Source organism: Panthera pardus, unplaced genomic scaffold, assembly GCF_024362965.1.
Source record: "Panthera pardus isolate Hobbes unplaced genomic scaffold, ASM2436296v1 HiC_scaffold_23, whole genome shotgun sequence".
Classification (NCBI taxonomy): Eukaryota; Metazoa; Chordata; class Mammalia; order Carnivora; family Felidae; genus Panthera; species Panthera pardus.
The window spans coordinates 5,649,254-5,672,565 of record NW_026526799.1 but is presented as its reverse complement, the minus strand read 5'-3'; the positions used below and the strand labels follow the sequence as shown (position 1 = coordinate 5,672,565).

Genomic DNA, 23,312 nt, shown 5'->3' with positions numbered 1-23,312 from the left:
GCTCCCTGCCCCACCTTTGTAGTCTGTCATCTAACTGGAGTTCCAGATAGTAAGCCAACAGCTGTATAAATCAATATATCATTAAAAATTGTAATAAGGTCGAGGAAGAGAAAGGGAGAGTATTCAACATATAACTTCTTAGAAGTTGGGGCTGCAGACCTGATTGGGGACACGGAGGGAGTCAGGGAAGGCTTCCCGAGGAAGGTCTGCGAGCTGAAAGGTGAAAAATCGGGAAGAGCATTCCAGGCACGGGGAACGGCATGCGAAAAGGCGTGTTCAGGCAAGTCTGTTAAAGAAGATGGAAAAAAGGCCGCGTGTCTGGAGGGTGATAAGTAAGGGGACTTGCCGCTCGCTGTAAAGTTGCCACAGGGGCAGAGACCAATCATGCAAGTTCTTCTAAGCCCTTGGGTGAGGTGTTTGCTCTTGATTGTGGGAGCAGTGGAAATGCCTGGGGTTCTCGGCAAGGTGAGAAGCCAGGATTGTTTTAGCGTTGAAGGTCAAGAGGCAGCTGTGAGGCCGAACTCTTGAGAGCTCAGGACACTTCCTGCAGGCTGGTTGAATGGTGGGAATCCCTTGCTGCCCAGTCCCACCGTGCCCACCCTCACCGCCACCAGACAATGGAAGGCAGACGCCCTGGCGGGGGAGCCTGAGCACGAGTGGCCACCGTGTTTGATGTGGTGGGACAGAAACGTATCAGGAATCAGGGTCCGTTGTGGGGTGGGGGCTTGGGGCCCAGTTCCCACATCTCTAAACTTTGGCATTGGACAAGAGGGTCCACAAAGTTCCTTCCAGCCTTGCCAATGAAGATTCCAAAGCCAGCATTGAGGGTACACAGCCCAAGTGGCCGAGGCCAAGGGCCATCAGCAGAACCACTGTTCTGCTGTGGGAGAACCCATCTTTCCTGCTTTGTGGTAAAGAAACAGATGCATCTGGCCAGGGAGCCGGTGGGGTGTCAGCCAGGAGGACGCAAGGCCCACGGCTTCTGGGGGCCTGGTGACTTCAGATCAAAGACACCATATCATTCCCATACTGGCATCAAGGGGAAGCTTCCCTGTGTCCTGTGGGCAGCTCTGCAGGCGGCCTGGCATTTGCCCCCATAATTTGTGCATCGGATGCCCGGTTAGTATTTAGGCTCATTTCTATAAGGATCAGAGACCCACCTGCCTTCCCTCAGGACAAAGGGGGTTGACTGTCGGCAGGATTCCCCAGGCTAGAAGCAGGGGCTGGCCCCATCCAGCGACCGCGGCTCCCCGGGCCTTCCCGAAGGTGCCTCAGTCCATCTCTGACCAGGGCCTCGCTCCTCTGGAGGGGAGCCTCCTTCTCCTCCCCAGCCCCCACTCACCGTACCCCAGTCTTGCTCAGGATCTCTGCCCCCTCGTGTCCTGGCCTGACTCCATCTAATGGCAGGTCTTCGTGAGTTCCTTGTACGTCTGCTCCTGTGGGTGAGGCTGTGAGGCTTGGTGCCTAGCCCTGTTTCCAGAAGAGGAACCCGTTTCGCCTAAGTCCATCTGGGGCACGGGAGGAGCAGGCCAAAGTGTGGGTCCGGCTCCTGTGTGAACTGCCTGTGTGGGGTGGCCCAGGCTGGGAGTGAGGCAGCTGCCCACAGGGGAGGGGGAGGAAGGAGCCCACGTGGGATGGTTTGTCACAGCTTCAGGAAGGTAGAGTACTCTGTTTGTTTTAATTCCAGTACAGTTAACATACAGTGTCACGTTAGTTTCAGGTGCACGATACGGTGATTCAACACCTCCATACATCACCCGCGCCCATCACAAGTGCCCTCCTTAGTCCCCATCCCCTGTTTCCCCATCCCTCCCATCCCCCTCCCCTCTGGTGACCCGCAGTGTGTTCTCTAGCGTGAAGTCTGTTTCTTGGTTTCTGTCTCTCTCTCTTTTTGTTTCTCCTTTGCCCCCTTTGTTGTGTTTCTTAAATTCTACATATAAGTAAGGTAGGGTGGGCGCCTGGCTGGCTCAGTCGGTTAAGCATCCGACTTCGGCCCAGGTCGCGATCTCGCGGTTCGTGGGTTCGAGCCCCGCGTCGGGCTCTGTGCTGACAGCTCGGAAGCTGGGGTGTGTTTCAGATTCTGTGTCTCCCTCTCTCTCTACCCCTCCCCAGCTCACACTGTATCTCTCTCTCTCTCTAAAAAAAAAAGTAACAATAATAAATACATAAATAAATAAACAAACAAACAAACTTAAAAAAAAAAATAGCTCCCCGGGCCCCATTCCCAGATACCCAAGGCCCGGGCACCGGCACTCTTAATCAAACGATGCCTTTGAACCCTGTGAAACCAGGATGTTTGCCCTTGGGAGAGTTTGAGGCAGAGAGGTCACACAGATACAGTGGGCCCAAGGTTGTCCCTCTTGCCACAGGGGCTCCATCCCTTGTTTTCTTGAATTTAGGGATCCCTGTGGCCTCCCTGGAGGAGGGGGCCTCACACAGTGGCCACTCTAGGGCAGCCAGGCCCTCCTCAGCCCTCAGCTTGTAAAGCAGAGGTGTGGCTCCCAAGGTGGGTGCGTCTGGGTGCCCCCAGGCCTGGGAGGCCAAACAGGGAAGGGCTTTCAGACCAGGCCTTGCTGCCACAGGTCTGCAGGAGGAACTGTCCTGCCTGCGAGGGTGTCCCAGGTAAGAATTACTCAGAGCTCCTGGGCCTGAACCCCTGGGGACTCTGAGCAAGGCCTCCTCTGTGCAGCCTGGAGGCCCCCCCTGTGGAAGAGGCAGGATTGTCCTGAGGTTGAGGCAGGTATAGAGGCAGAGAAGAGCAAAGCATCTGTGGAACTCTGGCAAGGATTTCACCCAGGTCCCACTCATTCCTTCATTCGTTCATTCCAGAGCCCTCAGTGACCGTGGGCTCTTTCCTCCTGGCCTGCCTACCCCAGTGTCTTTCTGTCAGCACTCTCCCCCACTGGGCCCACCGTGTTCCCCCACCGTCACTGTCCTCTGGGTGGGATGTCTGGTAGGGGAGATGATCATAAACATACAGTTATGAATCAGCGTGATCGTATAGACTTTTCCAGAGAAACAGAACCAGTAGGATGGAGATATATATATATATATATATATATATATATATATATATATATATACAAAGAGAGAGAGGGATTTATTTTAAGGAATTGGCTCACCCAATTGTGGGGGCTGGCAAGTCCGAAATCTGCAGGGCAGACTGGCAAGCTGGAAACTTGGGCAGGATTTCCAGGATTCCGTCTTGAGGCAGAATTCCTTCTTCTCTGGGAAACCTCCGATGTTCTCCTAAGGCTTCAGCTGACCAGATGAGACCTGCCCCCATTAGGGAGGGCAGTCCGCTTTGCTTAAAGTAAACTGGTTGTATGATGTTAATGATACCCACAGGATAGTTCCCTGCAACATCTAGACGGGTGTTTGACCAAACAGCGGGGCACCGCGGCCTGGCCAAATGTACAGTAAAATTAACCAGAGGGTCTCAGGCTGTGGAAGAGGCCCTCGCCCTGCCCCACAGGCTGAGGAATGCTTCCCTGGAGGCGGTGCCTGCGATGAACCTTAAAGGATGAGGGGGTTTTCACTCAGTGCAGGGGAAGGGCAGGCCTGGCAGAGGGGTCAGCCTGTGCAAAAGCCCTGAGGTAGGAAACAGGTGTTTGTGCACACTGCAGAGGTACGGGAAGATTTAGTGGAGGGTCAGGCAGAGCCTGGCTGGGGACAGCACCGAGCACTCAGCTAAGGCATGAGGACTTTATCCTATAGGCCACATGGCTGAGGGTGGGCTTGGGGCCACAACCTGTCTTTGCCTTGCCCTCTCACTGTGTGACCTTGGACCAGTCCCTTCCCTGGGCCTCCCTTTCCTCATCTGTAAAAAGAAGTGGTCGGGCACGCTGTACGTGCGGTTTGTGGGTCGGTGGCACTGTGTTGGTGGCCCAGCCACTCTGACTCCTGGAGGCGGGCTCAGCAAATCTGTCCACGGAGAAAAGGGGAAGCTGAGACAAAGGGAGACTCACACACTTCCCCCTTGGCCGCCGCACCCCACCCCCCTGTCTGCTCCCTCATTGCGGGCCTCACACTGCTGAGTCCAGTGAGGCCCGGGGCTGGCAGAAGTGAGACTGTGGCAAGGAGCCCCGAGGTTTGCACAAGACTCCAGCTCTGGCTTCTGCTTCCTCTTCCTTTCTGGGGACGTGAGCGGATTTACCTTTAAGTCTTCAGTGAGGGAGACGGCCGGGGAAATGGAGGGCGGTTTTGCCACAAGTTGAAGTCCATGAGTGCTTACACCTGGGATCGCCCTCCCTGGAGAAGCCACCTGCCACGCACACGCCAGGCTCAGCCTCTCTGGACCCAGGGGCCCAGACGCACATAGAGCCCCAGCAGTACAGCTGGTGACGGGGGCAGAAAGAGAAGCCGGAGCCGGATGCCATGGGGTGGGAATGCCCGATGGGAGTGAGACCATCCTCTGTTCTCTACTGGCCCCCGAACTGTCTCCCCAGGGCCCCACCCCCAGGGCTGCACCCCCCAACCCAGAGAGCCCGCCCAGGGCAGCTCCTCGTGGGCGGGAACTTCATTTTGCTGTCGACAGTATCCCTACAACCGAGACTGGTACCCAGCACCTTGTGGGTCCCCAGTAGCTGTAACTGGGTCAGTGGTTCCATGGCAGGACTGGAGACTTTGCCTCTGGGCCACCTGGTGATTCAAGGCCAACATGAAGGGGTCAGGGGTAAACTCGCCCTCCCAGCAGAAGCCCAGAGCTCTGTGGAGCCCGGGTCAGGGCACAGGTCCTGACACCTACTAGACCCTCCACGGGTGGTCGGTCATCAAAGTGAACTGATCGTGGGCGCGTGGGGACATCCCAAGGCTGGGATGGCAGAAGGCCCAGGGTATTCCTAGGTCGGCAGTTGGATTTTGAGACGATGTCCCGGTGGTAGAATTTAGTCTGAGAATAAGCCGGTGGTCACTTCCTTCACAGAGGCTCCTATCCCAGCAGCCCCAAGCCAGTCCAGGCCTCCCACATCTTCCACCCGAACTCCGCCCCACAGTCTGTGTTTTGGGGACACTGGCCACCCCAAGTGCCCCAGCCCTCTCCTGCTCTCAGAGGGGAATGTGCACAGGGCAGGGGACTCCCTGACAGGAAAGGTGCTTCCAGAGCAGTGTGGGGAGAAGAAATGCAGCGGTGATGCTGGGTGATGGGCAGGTAGGCCAAGGATTAACCCATGCTCAAGGTTCCAACGAGCCACTTGTGCCCTTTTGACAGATGAGGAAACCGAAACCCTGTGCGGTCAGGTGACTTGTCCGGGGTCACACAGCAAGTCCCTCATTAATGCATTTGACAAGAGTGTCCGTGTTTATAGGGACCATTGTAGTACCCAGTAGGTGAAGGGACAGCAGGGACAGCGCTCTGGGGGGGTGGGGGGCACGGGTCCCTGTCTGGCTGGGGAAGGCCTCCTGCTGGGCCTCAGGGGTGTGGCTTAGGGCCCTCCCCAGGGGGCTGGCGCCCTGGGAAATAGGACTGCTCCTTCCCTCTCCTTCCTCTGCTTTTGTTTCTTGACCTCCACAGCCTCTCCCTCCCCTTTCCCCCAACTTCCTCATCCCTCCCCCCTCCCCCTCTCTCCCTTCCCCTCCTTCCCTCTCTCCATCTCTCCCTCTCTCCCTCCCCCTCTTCCCCTCTCCCCCTCTAAGTCTCCCTCTCCCACTCTTCCCTCCCCCTTTCTCTCCCCTCTCACCTCCTCGGCCTCCCCACTTCTGCTGTGGCCTCCCTTCCCCCCACTCCCAGCTCCAGGGTTTAAGCTATTCCCTCCCCTTCGTTTCCCTGCCGGAGCCATGTCCTTTCTCTGCACCCTGGGGAACCAAGGGTACCCTGGCAGGAGGCTGAACTCCATCCTGCCCGGATGGATGCCCCTCTCCTCCTAGCAGGCTGTGGAGAGCCCGCGAAGGTCCCAGTTCCCCTCTCTCTTGGACACTGGTGAGCTTTTGTTCTGAGCCCCGGCACGAGTGGTGGGGCAAAGGCCTTGCCCTGAGAGGGGAGCGCCACCAGGGGGCTCCAGGCAGATGACACAAGGGGCCTGGGTTGGGGGAGGTGCCTGGCTCCCAGGTGGTGCGCACCTGGCAGGCTCTGCTCCCGCCCTGGGTAGCCTCAAGCTGGGGCCTAAACACAAGGGCCGGAGCCAGTGTGTGCGGAGGGGAGACCTAAAAGGTGGCCCAGGAGGAGGAGAAGTAGTGACACTGGGTTGCAGAGCCCCCGCCTGCCCAACTACCCGTTTCTCTGGGTGGCAGACGGAACACGCACGTGAAATGCAGGGGGATCAGATACCATCTGTCTCCTTTCTCGGGGCCTCTGTCTCCGCACACGGGGCCCCTGCGCAACCCGCACGCGCATGCGCAGGGTGGTATGTGTTCTGCTCAGGCAAGTGTCTGTCCCGTGTACGTGGAAGGCAGGGGTTGGCCTGGCCAGGCGGGCACGGGGCTCGTGCGGACTCCAGGAGGAAGTGCGGTCGGGGTGCAGACCGGTAGGGGCCCCTGGCCGCCCTAGAGGGGACCCCGGAGCAGCCAGACAGGAATAGCCCCGAGGCTTCCCAGTCACAGTTTGCCCGGGGCCCATGAGCACCTGCTGTCTCCCCGGGACCTGAGGACCCCAGGGCAGCACCCGGGAGCTGCGGCCAGGCCCACACCCCTGACGCCACCTGCCAGGGTGCACAGGCAAAGGAACCGAGCTGGGCGCGCCGGGCCCGGATGGGGCCGGGCTGGAGGGCCCACAGGCCTGCCCGCAGACCCAGCTGTGCCCCGACAGGACGCTAAGCATGTGACTTAGGCGCAGGGTTCCTGGGCTGTGAAACGAAGGGCACGCGACCCCCACGCCCACTCCCCATGGGGTGGTTTTTCGGATTAAATGACTCACCTGGGACCTTCTGAGCGCTCAGCAAAGCCAGACCTGTAGCCCTTTTGCCCACATTTGTGGCTCTTTGGCCCCTCTGCGTCCCGCCCCGCTTGGGCACAGACCCCTGAGCAGGTCCCCTTTTACACCCAGGCATGGGCTCCTGTCACAGAAACCTGGAGTCCAGCCCCAAAGTCAAAACTGCCTGCCTGCTCCCCCGGGAAGGGGACGCCGGCCTGGTCGGGGGCTGGGGTGATCCTTAGGAGTGGCCCCTTTCAGTCTTAAAGGTCACTCATAACAGGATGGTCACCTGTACGGTGACCCGCCCCTCGGGGGGGACCACACCAGACCTGAGCTCCAGCTCCCCACGGCTCCTCTGCCGCCAGAGTGAGGATTTCTTTGCTCCTGCTCCCCAGGTCCCTTGAGGTTGCCAGGAAGGGAGGGTGCCAGCTTTGGGATTGAGGGGAGGAAGACAAAGAGAAAACTAACATTTTTTTAAATTATTTTTTTAAGTGTATTTATTCTGAGAGAGAGCATGTGAGCAAGTGCAGGCAGGGGAGGGGCAGAGAGAGCAGGAAAGAGAGAATCCCAAGCAGGCTCTATGCCATCAGCACGGAGCCCAACACAGGGCTCGAGCCCGTGACTCCGGGTTCGCGGGTTCGCGACCTGAGCCGAAATCAAGAGTCAGACACTCAAGCGACTGAGCCGCCCGGGCGCCCCGAGGGAACGAACATTTGCAGTGACGTCCTCACCTGTCCTTACCACCCCACGGCCAGGCACTGTGTCCCCTCCACAGCAATGAATCTGAGGCTCGGGACACTGTGGGATCTGCCCCAGCGAGAAAAGGGCAAAATGCGAATTTGAACTCCAAACCTAGCGTAGGCTCCGCTGCTGGGGATGGGTTCCTCCCTCCGCTGGCCCTGACTTCAGGGCAGTCTAGAAAAAGTGCTGCGTTTGTGGTTCGCTCAAACCCACAACGGGGCGTGAAGGCTATCACCTGGAGCTGTGTCACACTGGCCACCGAGAGCAGAGGCAAGGATACTGCCCCACCGGGTGGCCCGAGGGGGCACGGTGGTCTCCTCTGAGGACTCCTTGAGGGCAGGACCCTGCTCGCCTCCCTCGAATGTCTGACCGCAAGGCCCAACCCATAGCAGGGATTTAGCAAAGTTTTTGTCGCGCTAGAAAACGAATGAGTTCTTAGTTCCTGGAATGAATGAGTTCTTGTCCCAGAAACACCCCAACCTTGGCAGAATTTGGGGCCCTGGAATGGAGAAATCTCTAGGCTCTGTGGCCTTACCGGCAGGAAAATCTCCTTCCAGAGGTCTGGGCAAATAACGAAGTTAATTGTTTACATTTGGTGAGGGCTTTATAATTACCTAATCCCCCTTCACCGGGTTATGACCTGGGCCCTTGCAATCCTTCCTCGCAGGGGTAGGTGTTTCCATTCCCATTTTTTAGATGGGGAAACTGAGGTGCAGAGGTGACTTTGAAGTGACTCTCCTCAGAGTGACTCTTGTCACTTGTAAGTGACAGAGCTAGGACTTGGGGCCGAGCTGCCTGACCTCCCATTTCCGTGCTCTTTCCAGCAGGGGAAGTGGGGGGTGGGCTGAATCAGGTGTAGCCCCTCCAGCCTGTTCCAGGTGGACCCTGAATCCCGTGTCAGGTTCTGGTCATCTGACCCCTTCCACGAGAGCCTTCCTTGAAGATTAATAGTTTAATCTGTAGTGTCTGCTTCAAGGAAGCTAAATTCCTGTCTGGGGTATTTTATTTTTAGCCCGCTTCAGGAAGGGGAAGCTGCACCGGCCTGTGGGGGGAGGGAGACACCAGGCTCGGAGCCGGCTTCCTGAGGAAAGGCCGCAGCCCGCGCCATGCGCCTGACCGTGACCCTGAGACCAGACCAGGCAAGGCAGGCGGGAGCCACCCCAGGAATGTCTTTCCCCTTCGCCTGGAGCAGGCGCTGAGCGGGGTGGGCGTTCTAACCGTGCCCTCCCACATCCGGGGCACACATCCTGGTCCTGGGGAGGCCCGGAGAGGGCGCCAGGGTGGGCGGGGAGGGCCGGGAAGTCCCAGGAACAGGTGGAATTTGAGGAAAGCCTGGGAGGCCGGCGGGAGGGGCTGGGTGCTCAGCACGGGTGCGGGTGCGAGAACCCTGTGCAAGGCCGGCTACTCCGTCCCTAGGAAGGCCAGCGCACCCGGGGTCTGGACCGGGCAGGTGGGTGCCTTGGCTTCTGTGAAAGGACCTGGTAGGTCAGAGAGCATGCCTGGGAACCTGGGAGCTGGCTCCTCAGACCTTCTCTCAAACATGTTAGCCATCACGAGGCCCTTCCTTCAAATCAGATCTCACATGAGGTTCCAGTTGTACAAATCAGATAAAAGCTGTATTAAAAAAAAAAAAATTTTTTTAATGTCTATTTATTTTGGAGACAGAGGGCGAGTGGGGGGAGGAGCAGAGAGGGAGGGAGACACAGCATCTGAAACTGTCTCCAGGCTCTGGGCTGTCAGCACAGAACCCCATTTGGGGCTCAAACCCCTGAACCGCGAGATCATGACCTGACCCCAAGTCCAACGCTTAACCGACGGAGCCACCCAGGCACCCCAAAAGCTGTATTTTTAATTGGCATACATTTGGATATCTGAATGTATTATACTTAGCTAATCCAGAACAGTAACCTGTCGTGACAGACACAGTCTTATAGCATCAGGCTTGAAAGACAGATCGACCTCGGCTCCTTATTTATTTATTTTTTCTTTCTTTCTTTCTTTTTAACCAAAGCACCTCACTCATATGGTCAAGCCATTACAAATGGTGACAGCTGTTTAACACCTCACTGTACAGTCTGAGGGTCTGTGCGAAATTAATTGCCTTGGCAACAAAGCCAGTGAAGCTACAGAATGTGTTGGAATGAGGTATATGTTACATGTAGGGAGATGGGTTTTCCAAAATTGATTTTTAAAATAGAGGGGGGGCCCCTGGGTGGCTCAGTTAAGCGTCAGAATCTTGATAACCCTCAGGTCATGATCTCACCATAGGTGGGATCCAGGCCCTCCGGGGGGCCCTATGCTGACAGCGCGGAGCCTGCTTGGGATTCTCTCTCTCTTCTCTCTGCCCCTCCCCTTCTCTTGCTCTCTCCCATGATAAATAAACTTTAAAATAGAACTTTACTTTCTGCGATTTTGAATCCGATTTTTGAGCTGCTCTTGGAAAGACATTATGGGGAACCTACTTTAAGAGGGAATTCGGGGCGCCTGGGTGGCTCAGTCGGTTAAGCGGCCGACTTTGGCTTGGGTCATGATCTCGCGGTCCGTGAGTTCGAGCCCCGCATCGGGCTCTGTGCTGACAGCTCGGAGCCTGGAGCCTGTTTCAGATTCTGTGTCTCCCTCTCTCTGACCCTCCCCCGTTCATGCTTTGTCTCTCTCTGTCTCAAAAATAAATAAACGTTTTAAAAAAAAAAAAAAAAAAAAGAGGGAATTCAACCCTCCTGTGGCAGGTGGGAAGACCGAGGCCAACAAGGGGGCAGGGCTTACCCAGGATCCCACAGGGGGATGGAGAAGATGGTCAGATATGCGGAGGGTGTCCTCGCTCCCGGTAATTGCAAGTGTGTCCTGTTCCCAGGGCAGGAGGAGAAAGACGTCAGGGACAGACGCACCCCGGATCAGCCAAGCGCTGGCCGAATGCGTGTCTGCGTGTGGTGGTGTGCGGCATTAACGTTCCCTTCTCTTCCCGCAGCGATGCCCTCCTAGCCAGCCGCCCCGGGATGGAGGGCTTCATGGACTCAGGGACACAGACGGATGCCGTGGTGGTGCTGTCCTTGGCTCAGGCCGCCGTGCTGGGCCTGGTCTCGGAAAATGAGCTCTTTGGAGCCACCATAAGCCCCGAAGCCTTCTACCCGGACCTGGGGCCTGAGCTGTCCGGGCCGGCCATTGGGGACCCCGGGCCCCCGGGCCCCGACATCTACCAGCTGGCCTGCAACGGGCGGGCCCTGGAGGAGCCGGCGGAAGAGGAGGTGCTGGAGGTGGAGGCGGCCTTCGAGAAGCACACCCGGCGGAAGACGCGACCGCCTGTGCGGCTGGTGCCCAAGGTCAAGTTCGAGAAGGTGGAGGAGGAGGAGGAGGAGCAGGAGGTCTACGAGGTGTCCGTGCCTGGTGACGACAAGGATGCAGGCCCAGGGGAGGCCCCTGCCGAGGCGGCCAGTGGCGGCTGCGAGCCCCTGGTGCAGAGCAGCGCCGTCAAGATGATCGACCTCAGCGCCTTCAGCCGCAAGCCCCGGACGCTGCGGCACCTGCCCCGAGCCCCGAGGCCGGAGCTGGACGCGGCCCCCTACGACCCCCACTTCCCAGACCCGGCCCGGGACGGCTTCTCCGAAGCCGGCATGGCGCTGCCGGGGCCGGAGGCCCTGCCCGTGGAGTGTGGCTTCGAGCCGCCCCACCTGGCCCCCCTGAGCGACCCCGAGGCCCCCACCATGGAATCCCCGGAGCCCGTGAAGCCGGAGCAGGGCTTCGTGTGGCAGGAGGCGGGCGAGTTCGAGGCCGACTCGGCGGGCTCGACGGCGGAGCGCCACAAGAAGGCCCAGCTGGACCGGCTGGACATCAACGTGCAGATCGACGACTCCTACCTGGTGGAGGCGGGTGACCGCCAGAAGCGCTGGCAGTGCCGCATGTGCGAGAAGTCCTACACGTCCAAGTACAACCTGGTGACGCACATCCTGGGTCACAACGGCATCAAGCCGCACTCGTGCCCGCACTGCAGCAAGCTCTTCAAGCAGCCCAGCCACCTGCAGACGCACCTGCTGACGCACCAGGGCACCCGGCCCCACAAGTGCCAGGTGTGCCAGAAGGCCTTCACGCAGACCAGCCACCTCAAGCGCCACATGCTGCTGCACTCCGAGGTCAAGCCGTACAGCTGCCACTTCTGCGGCCGCGGCTTCGCCTACCCCAGCGAGCTCAAGGCCCACGAAGTGAAGCACGAGAGCGGCCGCTGCCACGTCTGCGTCGAGTGCGGCCTGGACTTCTCCACCCTGACCCAGCTCAAGCGCCACCTGGCCTCCCACCAGGGCCCCACCCTCTACCAGTGCCTCGAGTGCGACAAGTCCTTCCACTACCGCAGCCAGCTGCAGAACCACATGCTCAAGCACCAGAACGTGCGGCCCTTCGTGTGCACGGAGTGCGGCATGGAGTTCAGCCAGATCCACCACCTCAAGCAGCACTCCCTCACCCACAAGGTAGGGCCGGCCGGCTGGCGCCTCCCCCCAGGGCCCCGCCCCCTCGCCGCCCGGGGCCCCGCCCCTCTCCCCCAGGGCGCCTCCCCCTTGCCCCCTAGGGCCCCGCCCCCACCCCCAGGGCCCGCCCCTCTCCCCCGCAGGGCACCTCCTCCCTCACCCCCTAGGGCCCCTCCCCCACCCTCCCAGGGCCCCGCCCCTCTCCCCCGCAGGGCACCTCCTCCCTCACCCCCTAGGGCCCCTCCCCCACCCTCCCAGGGCCCCGCCCCTCTCACCCCCAGGGCACCTCCCCCCTTGCCCCCTAGGGCCCCGCCCCCACCCCCAGGGCCCCGCCCCTCTCCCCCGCAGGGCGCCTCCCCCCTTACCCTCCAGGACCCATCCCCTCACCCTCCCGGGGCCCCGCCCCTCTCACCCCCAGGGCGCCTCCCCCCTTACCCTCCAGGACCCATCCCCTCCCTCGCAGGGCCCCTCCCTTCTCCTTCCCAGGACCCCTCACCCCCCCAGGGCCCTTCCCAAGGGCCCTGCCCCAGATCTGAGGTCCCTCCTGTAGGTCTTCCACCCGGTGCTTATAAAATAGTGCTTGAGATCATCTAGGTGCTAATTTAGATGCTACGCGGATGAACTTTTCTTATGTTTGTAGTTCCGTGTTTATTTGGATGAGTATTAGAAAAAATACAATTGAAATTAGGGGGTTTTTTAATAGCAAAACTTACTTTGTAAAGTTTTGAGTGAGGGGCACCTGGGTGGCTGAGTCCGCTGAGCAGCCAGCTTTGGCTCGGGCCATGGTTTCATGGTTCACGGGTTGGAGCCCAGAATTGGGCTCTCTGCTGTCAGCGTGGAGCCCGCTTCAGATCCTCTGTCCCTCTCTCTCTGCCCCTCCCCTGCTAATGCTCGCTCGCTCTCTCTCTCTCTCTCTCTCAAAAATAAACATTTTTGGGAGCGCCTGAGTGGCTCAGTCGGTTAAGCATCCAGCTCTTGATTTTAGCTCAGGTCATGATCCCCGGGTTTGTGGAAAAACCCCCCACCGAGGATACTCTGTGCCCACAGCATGGAGCCTGCTTCAGAGCCTCTGCCTCCCTCTCTCCGCCCCTCCCCCACTCTCACCTGCTCCCTCTCTCAAAAATAAATAAACGTTAAAAAAAAATTAAGATAAATAAACGTTTTAAAAAAGTAAATAAAATAAAAATTTTTGAATGCAATATTTGAGGAACCCCTGCAGGCCCCAGGGAACACAGTTGGAGAATCACTGAAGCAGCCTGCCCTTCCTTCCTATTTTAGACTGGAGGGTCGAGGCCAGGAGGCCCCAAGGCAACGGACATGACAGAAATACAGAGGGTTTCCTTTCTCCTTGTAATTACAAAAGTGTATCAAAACCTGTGCCTTCCCTTTAGGAAAAGTTTAATTTTCTTTCTTTCTTTCTTTCTTTCTTTCTTTCTTTCTTTCTTTCTTTCTTTCTTTCTTAGTTTATTTATTTTGAGAGCAACAGAGACAGCATGAGTGGGGGAGGGGCAGAGAGAAAGCGAGACAGAATCCCAAGCAGGCTCCACTCTCAGCCAGAGCTGAGACCACCCCCACCCCTTCCCAGACCGGGCCCCGGAACCTAGCATCCTGCTTCCTGAGCCGGAGGCTTGGCCCCCAGAGTGTGGCTTTGAGCCGCCCTACGTGGCCCCCCCCCTGCGCGGGACTCAAACCCGTGAAACCGTGAGATCATAACCTGAGCTGAAACCAAGAGTCAGACGCTTAACCGACGGAGCCACCCAGGTGCCCCAAAATACATTTCGTTTGAAAAGAGAGCAGACGTAAGGGGAAATACTTGTTGCGGAGAAGTCCAGTATGGCCAAACGAGGCAGAGTGGTTTGTGGGGCTAGAAGATGGAACACGCTGTCCTGCTCCACTATGTCCCTTAGACATAACTTTGACCCATTGTCCCCTGCCGCCCTTCCCGTCCCTTCAGCCACTGCCCCCCCTCCCAGAGGTCCTCCTGTCCAGGCAGACGGAACGAGGCCTCTCGGGTCCCCCAGCCCCTCTCTGGCACTTAGGCTGCCCCATCGTTTCTACCCCAGATCCGACCAGCTTCACGCTTTGACGCTGAATGTGTGCACAGCTCCCACCTTCCCTCGTGGCAGCCTCAGGGACCCTCCAGGGCCAGCCTGTGTCCTCACCTCTCCTGTGCACACGGCAGTGAGTGCGGGAGTGAGGGCCTGTCAGGCCTTCCCTGCCCCGGGAACGTTTTCTACCAGCGCGGAGATGATTTGTAGGTTTTATGGCAGCTGTTCCCCCCCCCCCCCCAGTCAGCTGGTAGGGCTGCAGAAGTGTCGTGTTAAGAAGGACTCTGAAGCTGAGTCTGAGCTCAGCCTGAAAAGCAGAGCAGGGGTGAGGGTGAGAGTGATACGCACTCGTGCCCCGTTCGTACCGTCTTTCTCCTCTACCGAAAACCCCCACGAGTCTGCAAAGCGTCCAAAGAGAAATAATACTGTGAAGCAAAACTGAAAACAAGAAGCAAAGGCTAAGAAAGTCGCACATAGCTCTGTCATCGGCGTGAATTTGCACAACGTGTGCAACATGCACTTGGGCGGGAGGCGGCCCCGGGGCAGGGCCCCCTGGTGGTCAGACACCTCTTCAGCGTGTCCAGCAAGCATACCCGCGATATGACGTGTCCCCATCTGCTAAAGGAAAGAGACACAGGCACCGTTACATTATGATACGAAACTTTGTCCCCAATAAGCACTTGGGACAGCAGCTGTGACCACAGACATGTGTCTGTCCTACTGGGGATCTTCTAAGTTACTGACTCAGCAAAGAGATGAGCCCCCAACTTTTGTCCTTTCCTCCCCGGACAATACATCAGACCCCCTGTGCCCACAGCACCCTGTCCCGCACTGGGGGTCACCTCCAGACCACGAAAGACCATGTTGACAGTCAAACCAGAGGGTTTTCCCCTGGAATTTTTGTCTCCTGGGGGCCGAGCGTCCCAAACTCCTTCAGTGATGGGAATCACTTGGGGGGACCTGCTGAGACTAAAAATTCCTGGGCCCACTGGATCGGGATCTCCAGGGAGGAGTCTCCTGAGAGGCTGTATGGGTAACGAGAACTTCAGGTGGTTCTTATCACCAGGGAAGCTTGCAGAACTCTCATGGGGTCAAGTGGATGGGCTCCAGAGGTTTGGGAATTCTTGTATTCAGGTTCGAGTGTCATTTTTCCTGGAGCGTCCATGCTTTTAATCATATTCTCAAAGGGGTCCGTGAACCAGAAAGACCACTGAAGGATGGGACTGAGGGGGAAGACGCATACACATGCTCCTGACCTGAGGACAGTCCACCAGGCTACGGCTGCCTTCTTGGCCACAGGTCCCTGGTGCCTGGCGTGTGTGATGCTGGCTTGTAGCAGGTGCCCAGGGAATAGTTGCTGGATGAATGAATGAATGAATGAACGAATGAATGAATGAACACATTCGCCTTGGTGTGCTGGTGCAAACCTACAGGTACACCTGCCAAGGTGAGCGGGAGACAGCGGGTGTGTGGGCAGGAACCATGAGGCCCAGCCAGTCTCTGCCTATGACTGGAGGACTTCCTGGAGTAAGTGGCCCTGCCCCAACATTCCCCCACTTTAAACACATGGTCCCTGTTCAGAACACCCCCAGGAAGTCATTTCACTCAGACACTATGGTCCACACACACACACACACACACACACACACACACACACACACTTCCAGAGGCTGTGCCCGTCGTGTGGCCCTGACCATCACCCCTTCCTCCCCACCCCCCGCCAGGGCGTGAAGGAGTTCAAGTGCGAGGTGTGCGGCCGGGAGTTCACCCTGCAGGCAAACATGAAGCGACACATGCTGATCCATACCAGCGTCCGGCCCTACCAGTGCCACATCTGCTTCAAGACCTTCGTGCAGAAGCAGACCCTCAAGACGCACATGATTGTACACTCGCCTGTGAAGCCATTCAAATGCAAGGTACCAGGCTGTCGGGGCCCCAAGGCGGGATGTCCCCACGGGCGGCCCAGAGTCAGCACGACGGCCGCAGCTGAGACCCACTCAGAGCTGGCCTGGCCAGCACGAGCAGGGGAGCCCAGCTTGGGGTGAAAATGCCAGGGTTCAGAGCCTACAAGCTGCCGCGGTTGTATTTGTTTCAAAGCTGGGGAGAGGGTGAAGGTCCCCGCACAGCCCCAGGGAAAGAGCCCAGGCGTGGGACTCTGTGTGGTCGGAGAGCCGGGCCCTGGGCTTCTGGTAACCCCAGCCCAGGGAGGTGGTACAGTGACCAGCAAGGAGCGGCTTCCACTCTGTCTCACAGGCCCCTGGGGTCACAGGGGAAAAGGACAGAGTGAGTGCCGTGCATAGCGATGGGGACTCCGGCTGCGCCGGGGAGGCGGGAGCGGGCAGGGGGTTCGGGGACGGCGGGCTCCCCGAGGGCTCAGGAGTCGGTGTGTTCCAGGTGTGTGGGAAGTCCTTCAACCGCATGTACAACCTGCTGGGCCACATGCACCTGCACGCGGGCAGCAAGCCCTTCAAGTGCCCCTACTGCTCCAGCAAGTTTAACCTCAAGGGCAACCTGAGCCGGCACATGAAGGTCAAGCATGGTGTCATGGACATCGGCCTGGACAGCCAAGGTGGGTGGGCCACGCGCAGCGGACGGAGCGGGAGCAGCGCTGTCACGGCACACTCGGGAGCCTCCTGGCCGGTTAGGGGCGTGGGGAGGCCGGCCAGGCCAGAGGCCTCACTGGGATGCGCTCAGGTCTAGGGAGGAGGCACCCTGGAAGGTCGTCACGGTGATAATGATGGGATATTTATGTATTCTTCAGAGGACTTAAGTGGGCCCACGTAAACAATAATAAATACGAATAAATAATCTTTTTTTTTTTTTTTACGTTTTATTTATTTTTGAGAGAGAGAAAGAGAAAGCACGGGAGGGACAGAGAGAGAGAGAGAGGGAGACACAGAATCCAAAGACAGCCTCCAGGCTCTGAGCTAGCTGTCAGCACAGAGCCCGACGCGGGGCTCGAACCCACGCACCGTGAGGTCGTGACCTGAGCCGAAGTCGGACGCTTAACCGGCTGAGTCACCCAGGCACCCCAAAAATAATAAGTAATATTGATCGAGTGCTAACTGTGTGCCAGGCCTTTATTAACTCACATGGTCCTCACGGTGAGGTTGGCTCTGTTATTATCCCCATTTTTGAGATGCAGGGACTGGAGGACAGAGCAGTTAGGTAACTCATGCAAGATCACAACACACAGGAGGTGACAGGCACTTTTATGTGGACGACTAGAAGATGACATTCAAAATAAATGGAGGGGGAAGAAATTAACAAAAGGGAAAATAGCCGCTGGAAAGATGAGGGAAGCCAGGTGAGGTCACAATTCCAGATGTACCACGGGAGGGTCAGTGGACATCCCTGGGGAGCTCTGAGCATCCCAGCAGCCAAGGCAAAGAGTGTAATGCGCTCCATCACACTCCCGTAGTGCTTGCCAAAGAGAATGTAGCCCACGTACTCAGGTAAGGGGCCTCACCCCTGCGCTGGGTGGAGGTTTCGTAGGCTCTTTGTTGTCCAATCCGTAAGGTTAGTGATAGCCTCTCCCCTCAACACTTGTCAGTAGTGGAAAACATTAGTCTCTCGGGCCTTACTGAGGGGAGGAGGCACTTTAGACGTTCTACCGGAAGCAAGAGATGGCGTTTCAGGGAGGTTCCTTGTACAGTCAGGAGCTGTTTGACTCTGTGGTGCACCTTCTGAGACAAGGTAGCCGGGAACATGCCTGGACAAGAAGGGGTGAGTTGACTTGCCCGGACTTAACTCACGAGCAGTCCGTCAGATGCTGGGGGGTGCCTGCAATAATCCCGATTCGGTTTTGCAGCAGCTAACCAGGGAGTGGCCTGGGTTTTCTGGCAGAAACAGGCGTCCTCAGTTTTCTGTTCTTGGGGGCAAGGATGAAACCCTGTTGGCTGCAGACCGGTGCCCTCTGTAGCCCCTTCCTACGCAAAGTGTGGTACGAGAACCGACAATACGGGTGGGCATCGCCTGGGATCCCGCTAGAACTGCAGACTCAGCCCTACCCCAGATCTGCTGAGTCAGAATCTGCATTTCCAAAAAGATCTCAGGGCGGTTTGTTTGCACGGTGGGGTTTCAGAAGCAAGGAGCTAGGGTGGTGGTTTCAGACATTAGTATTCACTGGAATCGCTTGGAAGCTTGTAAAACACCTGGCTGGGCTCCACCCCCAGCGTGTCTGCATCTGTACGTCTGGGTCATGCTGCAGAATTTGCATTTCCAGCAAGTTCTCAGGGGATACCGAGGCTGCTGATCAGGGACCTCCCTTTGAGAACCTTCGATCTAGACTCTAAAAGGACTGGCACTCAAACTTGGCTGCACATTGGAAGCACCCGGGGAATTTTTTAAATGCTGATGCCAGAGTCGCAACCCCAGAGATTCAGATGTAATTGATCTGGCATATGGCCTAGGATCGGCACTTTAAGGCACTTTATAGACTGTTTTTTTTTTTTTAATGTTTATTTATTTATGAGAGAGCACAAGCAGGGGAGAGGCAGAGAGACAGAGGGAGACACAGAATCTGAAGGAGGCTCCGGGCTCCGAGATATCCGCACAGAGCCCGACGCGGGGCTCGAACTGACAAACTGTGAGATCATGACCTGAGCTGAAGTCAGACGCTCAATGGACTGAGCCACCCAGGTGCGCCAGCACTTTAAAGCACTTGAGATAATTCTCTGTGCGGTAGAGTTTGAGAGCCCCTGCCCCCCGCAGACCTGCCATGCATCTAACCTACCGGGAGGGAGCGGAGAAGAACTCTTCGCGTTGGAAACAGAGGTCTCTGCACACCTTGTCCCCAGGGGGTGGTGAAGGCACAGGCTGTGTCCCGTGAGGTCAGTCACCAGGAATGTGCAGGACGGCTTTCTTGCTGGCTGTACCAGGGAGTAAGGTGATTGACACCGGAATGGCTGGGACGCAAGCCAGCCTGCCTCTCGCGTATAACCTTGATCTGAGAAGCTCAGGCTTGACAGTCAGGAAGACTCACAGTGTGTCAGATGCTCTGGGTGCACGTACACACACGCACACTCAGGCTGGCCTTCTTCAGAGCTGGCTGATTCGGCCCCATAATAATGACACGGGGCGGGGAGGCTCCCTCCGTCTGTTTGAGGCATTAGCTGTGATTTTCCTCATGGTCACAAAATGGCTGCCAACAGTCGTCAGGGCAGTGTGCTTCCTTGTGCACAACCAGTGGGGAGAGTAAGAGCCTCTTCCCTTTTGCTCTAGGAAACCAGTGAGAATTGGGTGACTTCAGAGATTTCACACACAGGCCTTTCCTCGTGATTCACTGGCCTGAATTCATTCCTGAACCGCTCGTTGGTAAGGGGTGAGGTTACCCTCACACCATTGGTTCTCCACTGGGGGTGAGTCTGCCAACGTTTGGCTGAGTCTGGAGACATTTTTGATTGTTGTACCTGGGGTACCCAGGCGCCCCTCCCTCCCGCCATTTGAGGCAGAGCAGAACAGTGGATCAAAACAACGGTGCTTTCGGGCACCTGGATGGCTCAGTTGGTTAAGCGTCTGACTCCGACTCAGGTCATGATCTCACGGTTTGTGAGTTCGAGCCCCGCGTCGGGCTCTGTGCCGACAGCCTGGAGCCTGCTTCGGATTCTGCGTCTCCCTCTGTCTCTGCCCCTCCCCTGCTCGCAGTCTCGCTCACTCAAAAATAAACAAAACAACAGTGCTTTTGCTGGGTGCCCTTTGGCAAGTTGATTAACCTCTCTGAACTTCCTTTTGATCTCCTACACGGGGTTGCTGGGAGTATTCGTGAGAAGTACCACACGTGCAGTTCATGCTAAGCGAGTGGTGTTGCAGAAATATGACAGAGAGCAGCAGGCTTGCATGTGGCCAAGAGATCCTGCAGAGGACCCCCTAGGAGGGGCAAGAGAGGCATGACAAAGAAAAGTTCAAGGCCAGCCCTGCACCCACCCACACAACTTTAGGGCTCAGGTCTGGTGACCCAGGTGAGAAGCCACAGGGAGCCTGGGGGCCTCTCCGTGCAGGAAGGGAGGCAGCTGAGAATCCTCTGGAAGCAAGGACTAGGAAATCGTGTAGGAAGGTCCTCTGCCTCCGTGTAGAAGGGCCCGGCTCTTCCCACGAGGCGGCATCTGGGCCTCACGCGCGCCTCTCTTGCAGACCCCATGATGGAGCTGACGGGCACGGACCCCTCGGAGCTCGACAGCCAGCAGGAGACGGAAGACTTCGAGAACGCCTATACGTACGCTGGCGTGCACAGCAGCACCGAGGCCAGCGTCCTCACCGAGCAGGCCATGAAGGAGATGGCCTACTACAACGTGCTATAGCACAAGCCGGGCGCCCACAGGGCGAGGAGGGCTTGGGACGCGGGGGGAGACCCACGTGCCGCGGGCGCACCTCCCGCGGCTGAGAAAGCTACTGCCCCGCTGTCCCGAGCCCTCCCCTCCCACGGAGTCGTTTGCACCACTTCGGGACCCGTAGACCAAATGGAGACTGTACTACTGGCCTCAGCTGTGAACCAGGCCCAGGCCCCAGGCATCTGGGGGAGGAAGGAGAGCACAGGAGGCCCAGCTCTGGGTCTCCTTGGCCTGCTGCTGTGGGAGGGTGGGAGGAATGCTGATCGGGGCCGTTGGGGGATAGGCCACAGGGGCACGGGTCCTTGGGCCTCTCCAGGGGCCCAGCCAAGCTGGGGCAGCCAGTGGGGAGGGGTTTGATGCGCTTCCTGTCCGCTCCTCCTGGGGTCCCGGCACTGGAGGAAGAGAGAACGTGAGTCTTGCCTTGTTTCTCCTCTGGACCAACTCCTGCCTCTAGGGATGTGTGAGCTCCTGTGCTGGTCAGCACTGCCCCCCCTGATCCCTCACCAGCCCCTGGGCCGCCAAAAGCCCAGGCCCCAGAGCCCCCCTTCCCCACCTTGTCCATAAACAGCCAGGCAGGGCCCTCTGCCTTCTACCTCCTGGTGCCTCCCGCGCTCTCCTCCAGCCAGGCATGCATGCCGCCCCGGTCCTGGCCTTAGGAAAGCAGGGTGTAGCCCAGCCCCCGGCGAATGCCCGCTCCAGCCAACCCCCAGAAGGCCCCCCCTCCAGCCATTTAAAAGTGGGTGTCCCTAAAGTGGATTTCAACAAATGTCATCCGGTTCTGTGCTGAACTGGTCCCCGCACCAGGGTCCCCCGATGTGAACAAAGCTGGGATGTGCCTTTCGCTGGGCACACACTGAGACAGATGGGGGCCCCCTCGAGTGAGGGGCAGGGCACAGCGAAGGGATCACGGGGACTGAGAGGGGCTGTCCCCAGAGGAGGCCAAGGACCACCTGGGGGGTGGCTGGAGTATTTTATTATTAACAAGTATCCATTTTGAGGATGGGGACAGCCAAGACTCAACAGGTTCCCAGAAAGAACAACATAGTTAAAAAGAAAATGAAGACCATAGAGATAAAAAAATTTTTGAGCAAAAGGGGTATTTTGAAGGTAATTTATTATTTTTTTTCCTTTCCAACTCTGTCACCTATTCTTTCTGCTGGAGATCATTTTCTTTTTCCAAATGGAAGCTCCCTTGTGTGCCGTGAGCGCTTCACGCCTCCCCCAGCTCCGGTGGCCCGCCAGGCAGGACTCCGGCGCGGAGGGGGGTTGGCAGGGAGCCTCGGGCCCTGGCGAGAGGCAGGACGCAGAGCTGGGCAGGCCCTCCGCCCCTGCCCGGCCTCTCCAGCCAGTGACTCGCTCTGCACCACCCACCTCAGCGGCCAAGGCTGCTCGATTCTGCTCAGCCGACAGCTCCCTCCCTTGCTTGCCTACTCTCATCGCCTCTGTCCCCACGCCAGCTCCTGCCCCGGGAACCGAAGACAGGCCCAGGGCATGAAATAGTACATTCAGGAATGCTAGGGCACCCGGACTCCTGCCCACTCGCCTCCTGAGGCCTCAGTGGAGAGGGGGCAGGCAGGGCTGTCCCCAAAGGCACGAAGGAGGTGAAGCCACCAACTTCGGCCTGGAAACCAGGAAAGGAGGGGGAACAGCCGGGGGGGGGGGGGGGGGACCAGTTTGAAATGCAGCTGACTACCCCCAAAGCTGTACCCTTAGTGAAGGACCAAGCCAGGCTTCAGGGTGGCTGTGATCAGGACTGAGGGGAGGACAAGGTGGCCTCGGGATCAGGCAGCCAGGTGCCCCTTCCTTCTCTGCTTAAGCTCATGCTAAGAGGCAACAAACGAGAGGACTGGGGGCTCAAAGGAGCCTTTTCCCCTCCAGAACCCCGAGGCCCCCCCCCCAGCCCCCCAGGTGCCCGCCATGATGACCCTCAGGTGGCAGTGACCCCGTCACTGTAGAAGACATTTTCTCCTGCTGAGCAGAAGCATCACCCCCTGCAAACTACCTCTTCCCACAATGTCTTTCTCCCCTGGTACCAAAAAGAACCCTGTACCTCCTCCTTCTCCTCCTCCTCCTCCTCCTTCCTGCCAGCGCAGTGGCCTTGGTCTTGGAAACCCAAGGGAGACGGTCTGGCCCCCAGGGCAGGGCTCTCCTTTCCTCCCCCAGCCCTGCCATCAGCTCGGCCCTCTGCGAGGTTCAATACTTGAACGCCCCCTGCCCTGTGCCTTGGACCCAGGCAAAGCTAAGAGAAAGAAACAGCACAACTTAAACAATTTGAGCTGGGGGGTGGTCTCGGCAAGGCTCCTGTCCTCACCCCTCCCCAACCTCTCAAGAGAGGCGTGCGGCCTCTTGGGTGACTTGGAAACTCCTGGACGAATTCCATTCTAACTTATTTTGACGTGTATACAAACCAACTGTTTAGAAATTCCACTTGTGCAAAGCCCTACTGTGTTTTTATGTTCCCGTTTAAGAGAGAAGTTTACTTAGCAATAATTATAAATAAATGAATATTCTTTAGCGAGGTGACTGTGAGTGCTTCTTCCGGTGGTTCTTGGGGACTTGGTCCTCACCCCTCCCCCAGAAGGAACTCCCAACAAAGCTGCCCTGCCCCACACAGCAGGGCATCCATCGCTTGCTCTCCGAGGAGGGGAAGAGGAGGGGAAGAAACGCAGACCATCCTTCAGACCATCCTTGGCATTAGAATGGCCACCTGCAGGGCCAGGCGCCTACGGGGAGCCGCTCCAAGCCCAAGAGAGGAGGGCTGCGGCCAAGGCCCCAGAATTCCCACCACTTGCAGAGAAAAGCCGCTTCTCCTCTTGACCCACCGACAGGGTACCAGGACAGAAGCCAGCTCACTACGCCAGACTGCGCCTCCGAGGCTGCCAGCCCTTCCTAC

The 23,312-nt window shown here is 57.8% G+C and overlaps 1 protein-coding gene and 1 long non-coding RNA gene across 7 annotated transcripts in view; one reads left to right on the top strand and one right to left on the bottom strand.

Annotated features, from left to right (window-relative positions):
• ZNF710 (zinc finger protein 710) overlaps positions 1 to 22,937 on the top strand; it is a 69,568-nt gene extending 46,631 nt beyond the window's left edge. For 5 of the 6 annotated variants that reach the window (XM_019460265.2, XM_019460264.2, XM_019460263.2 and 2 more), the window contains exons 2-5: positions 10,554 to 12,045; positions 15,815 to 16,006; positions 16,485 to 16,659; positions 20,223 to 22,937. In XM_019460265.2, coding sequence (XP_019315810.2) covers positions 10,582 to 12,045; positions 15,815 to 16,006; positions 16,485 to 16,659; positions 20,223 to 20,389 — 1,998 coding nt within the window. In that variant the 5' untranslated portion in view covers positions 10,554 to 10,581 and the 3' untranslated portion in view covers positions 20,390 to 22,937. Of the gene's footprint in view, positions 1 to 5,380; positions 5,918 to 10,553; positions 12,046 to 15,814; positions 16,007 to 16,484; positions 16,660 to 20,222 lie in introns of those variants that run through there. The other variant, XM_019460262.2, reaches the window with a different exon arrangement.
• Positions 63 to 1,754, bottom strand: LOC128772723 (uncharacterized). The gene is made up of 2 exons (XR_008416887.1): positions 1,343 to 1,754; positions 63 to 286 (listed from the first exon to the last, which is right to left on the bottom strand). It is a non-coding gene; the product is annotated as an uncharacterized LOC128772723 (long non-coding RNA).
• Positions 22,938 to 23,312: the final 375 nt, after the last annotated feature.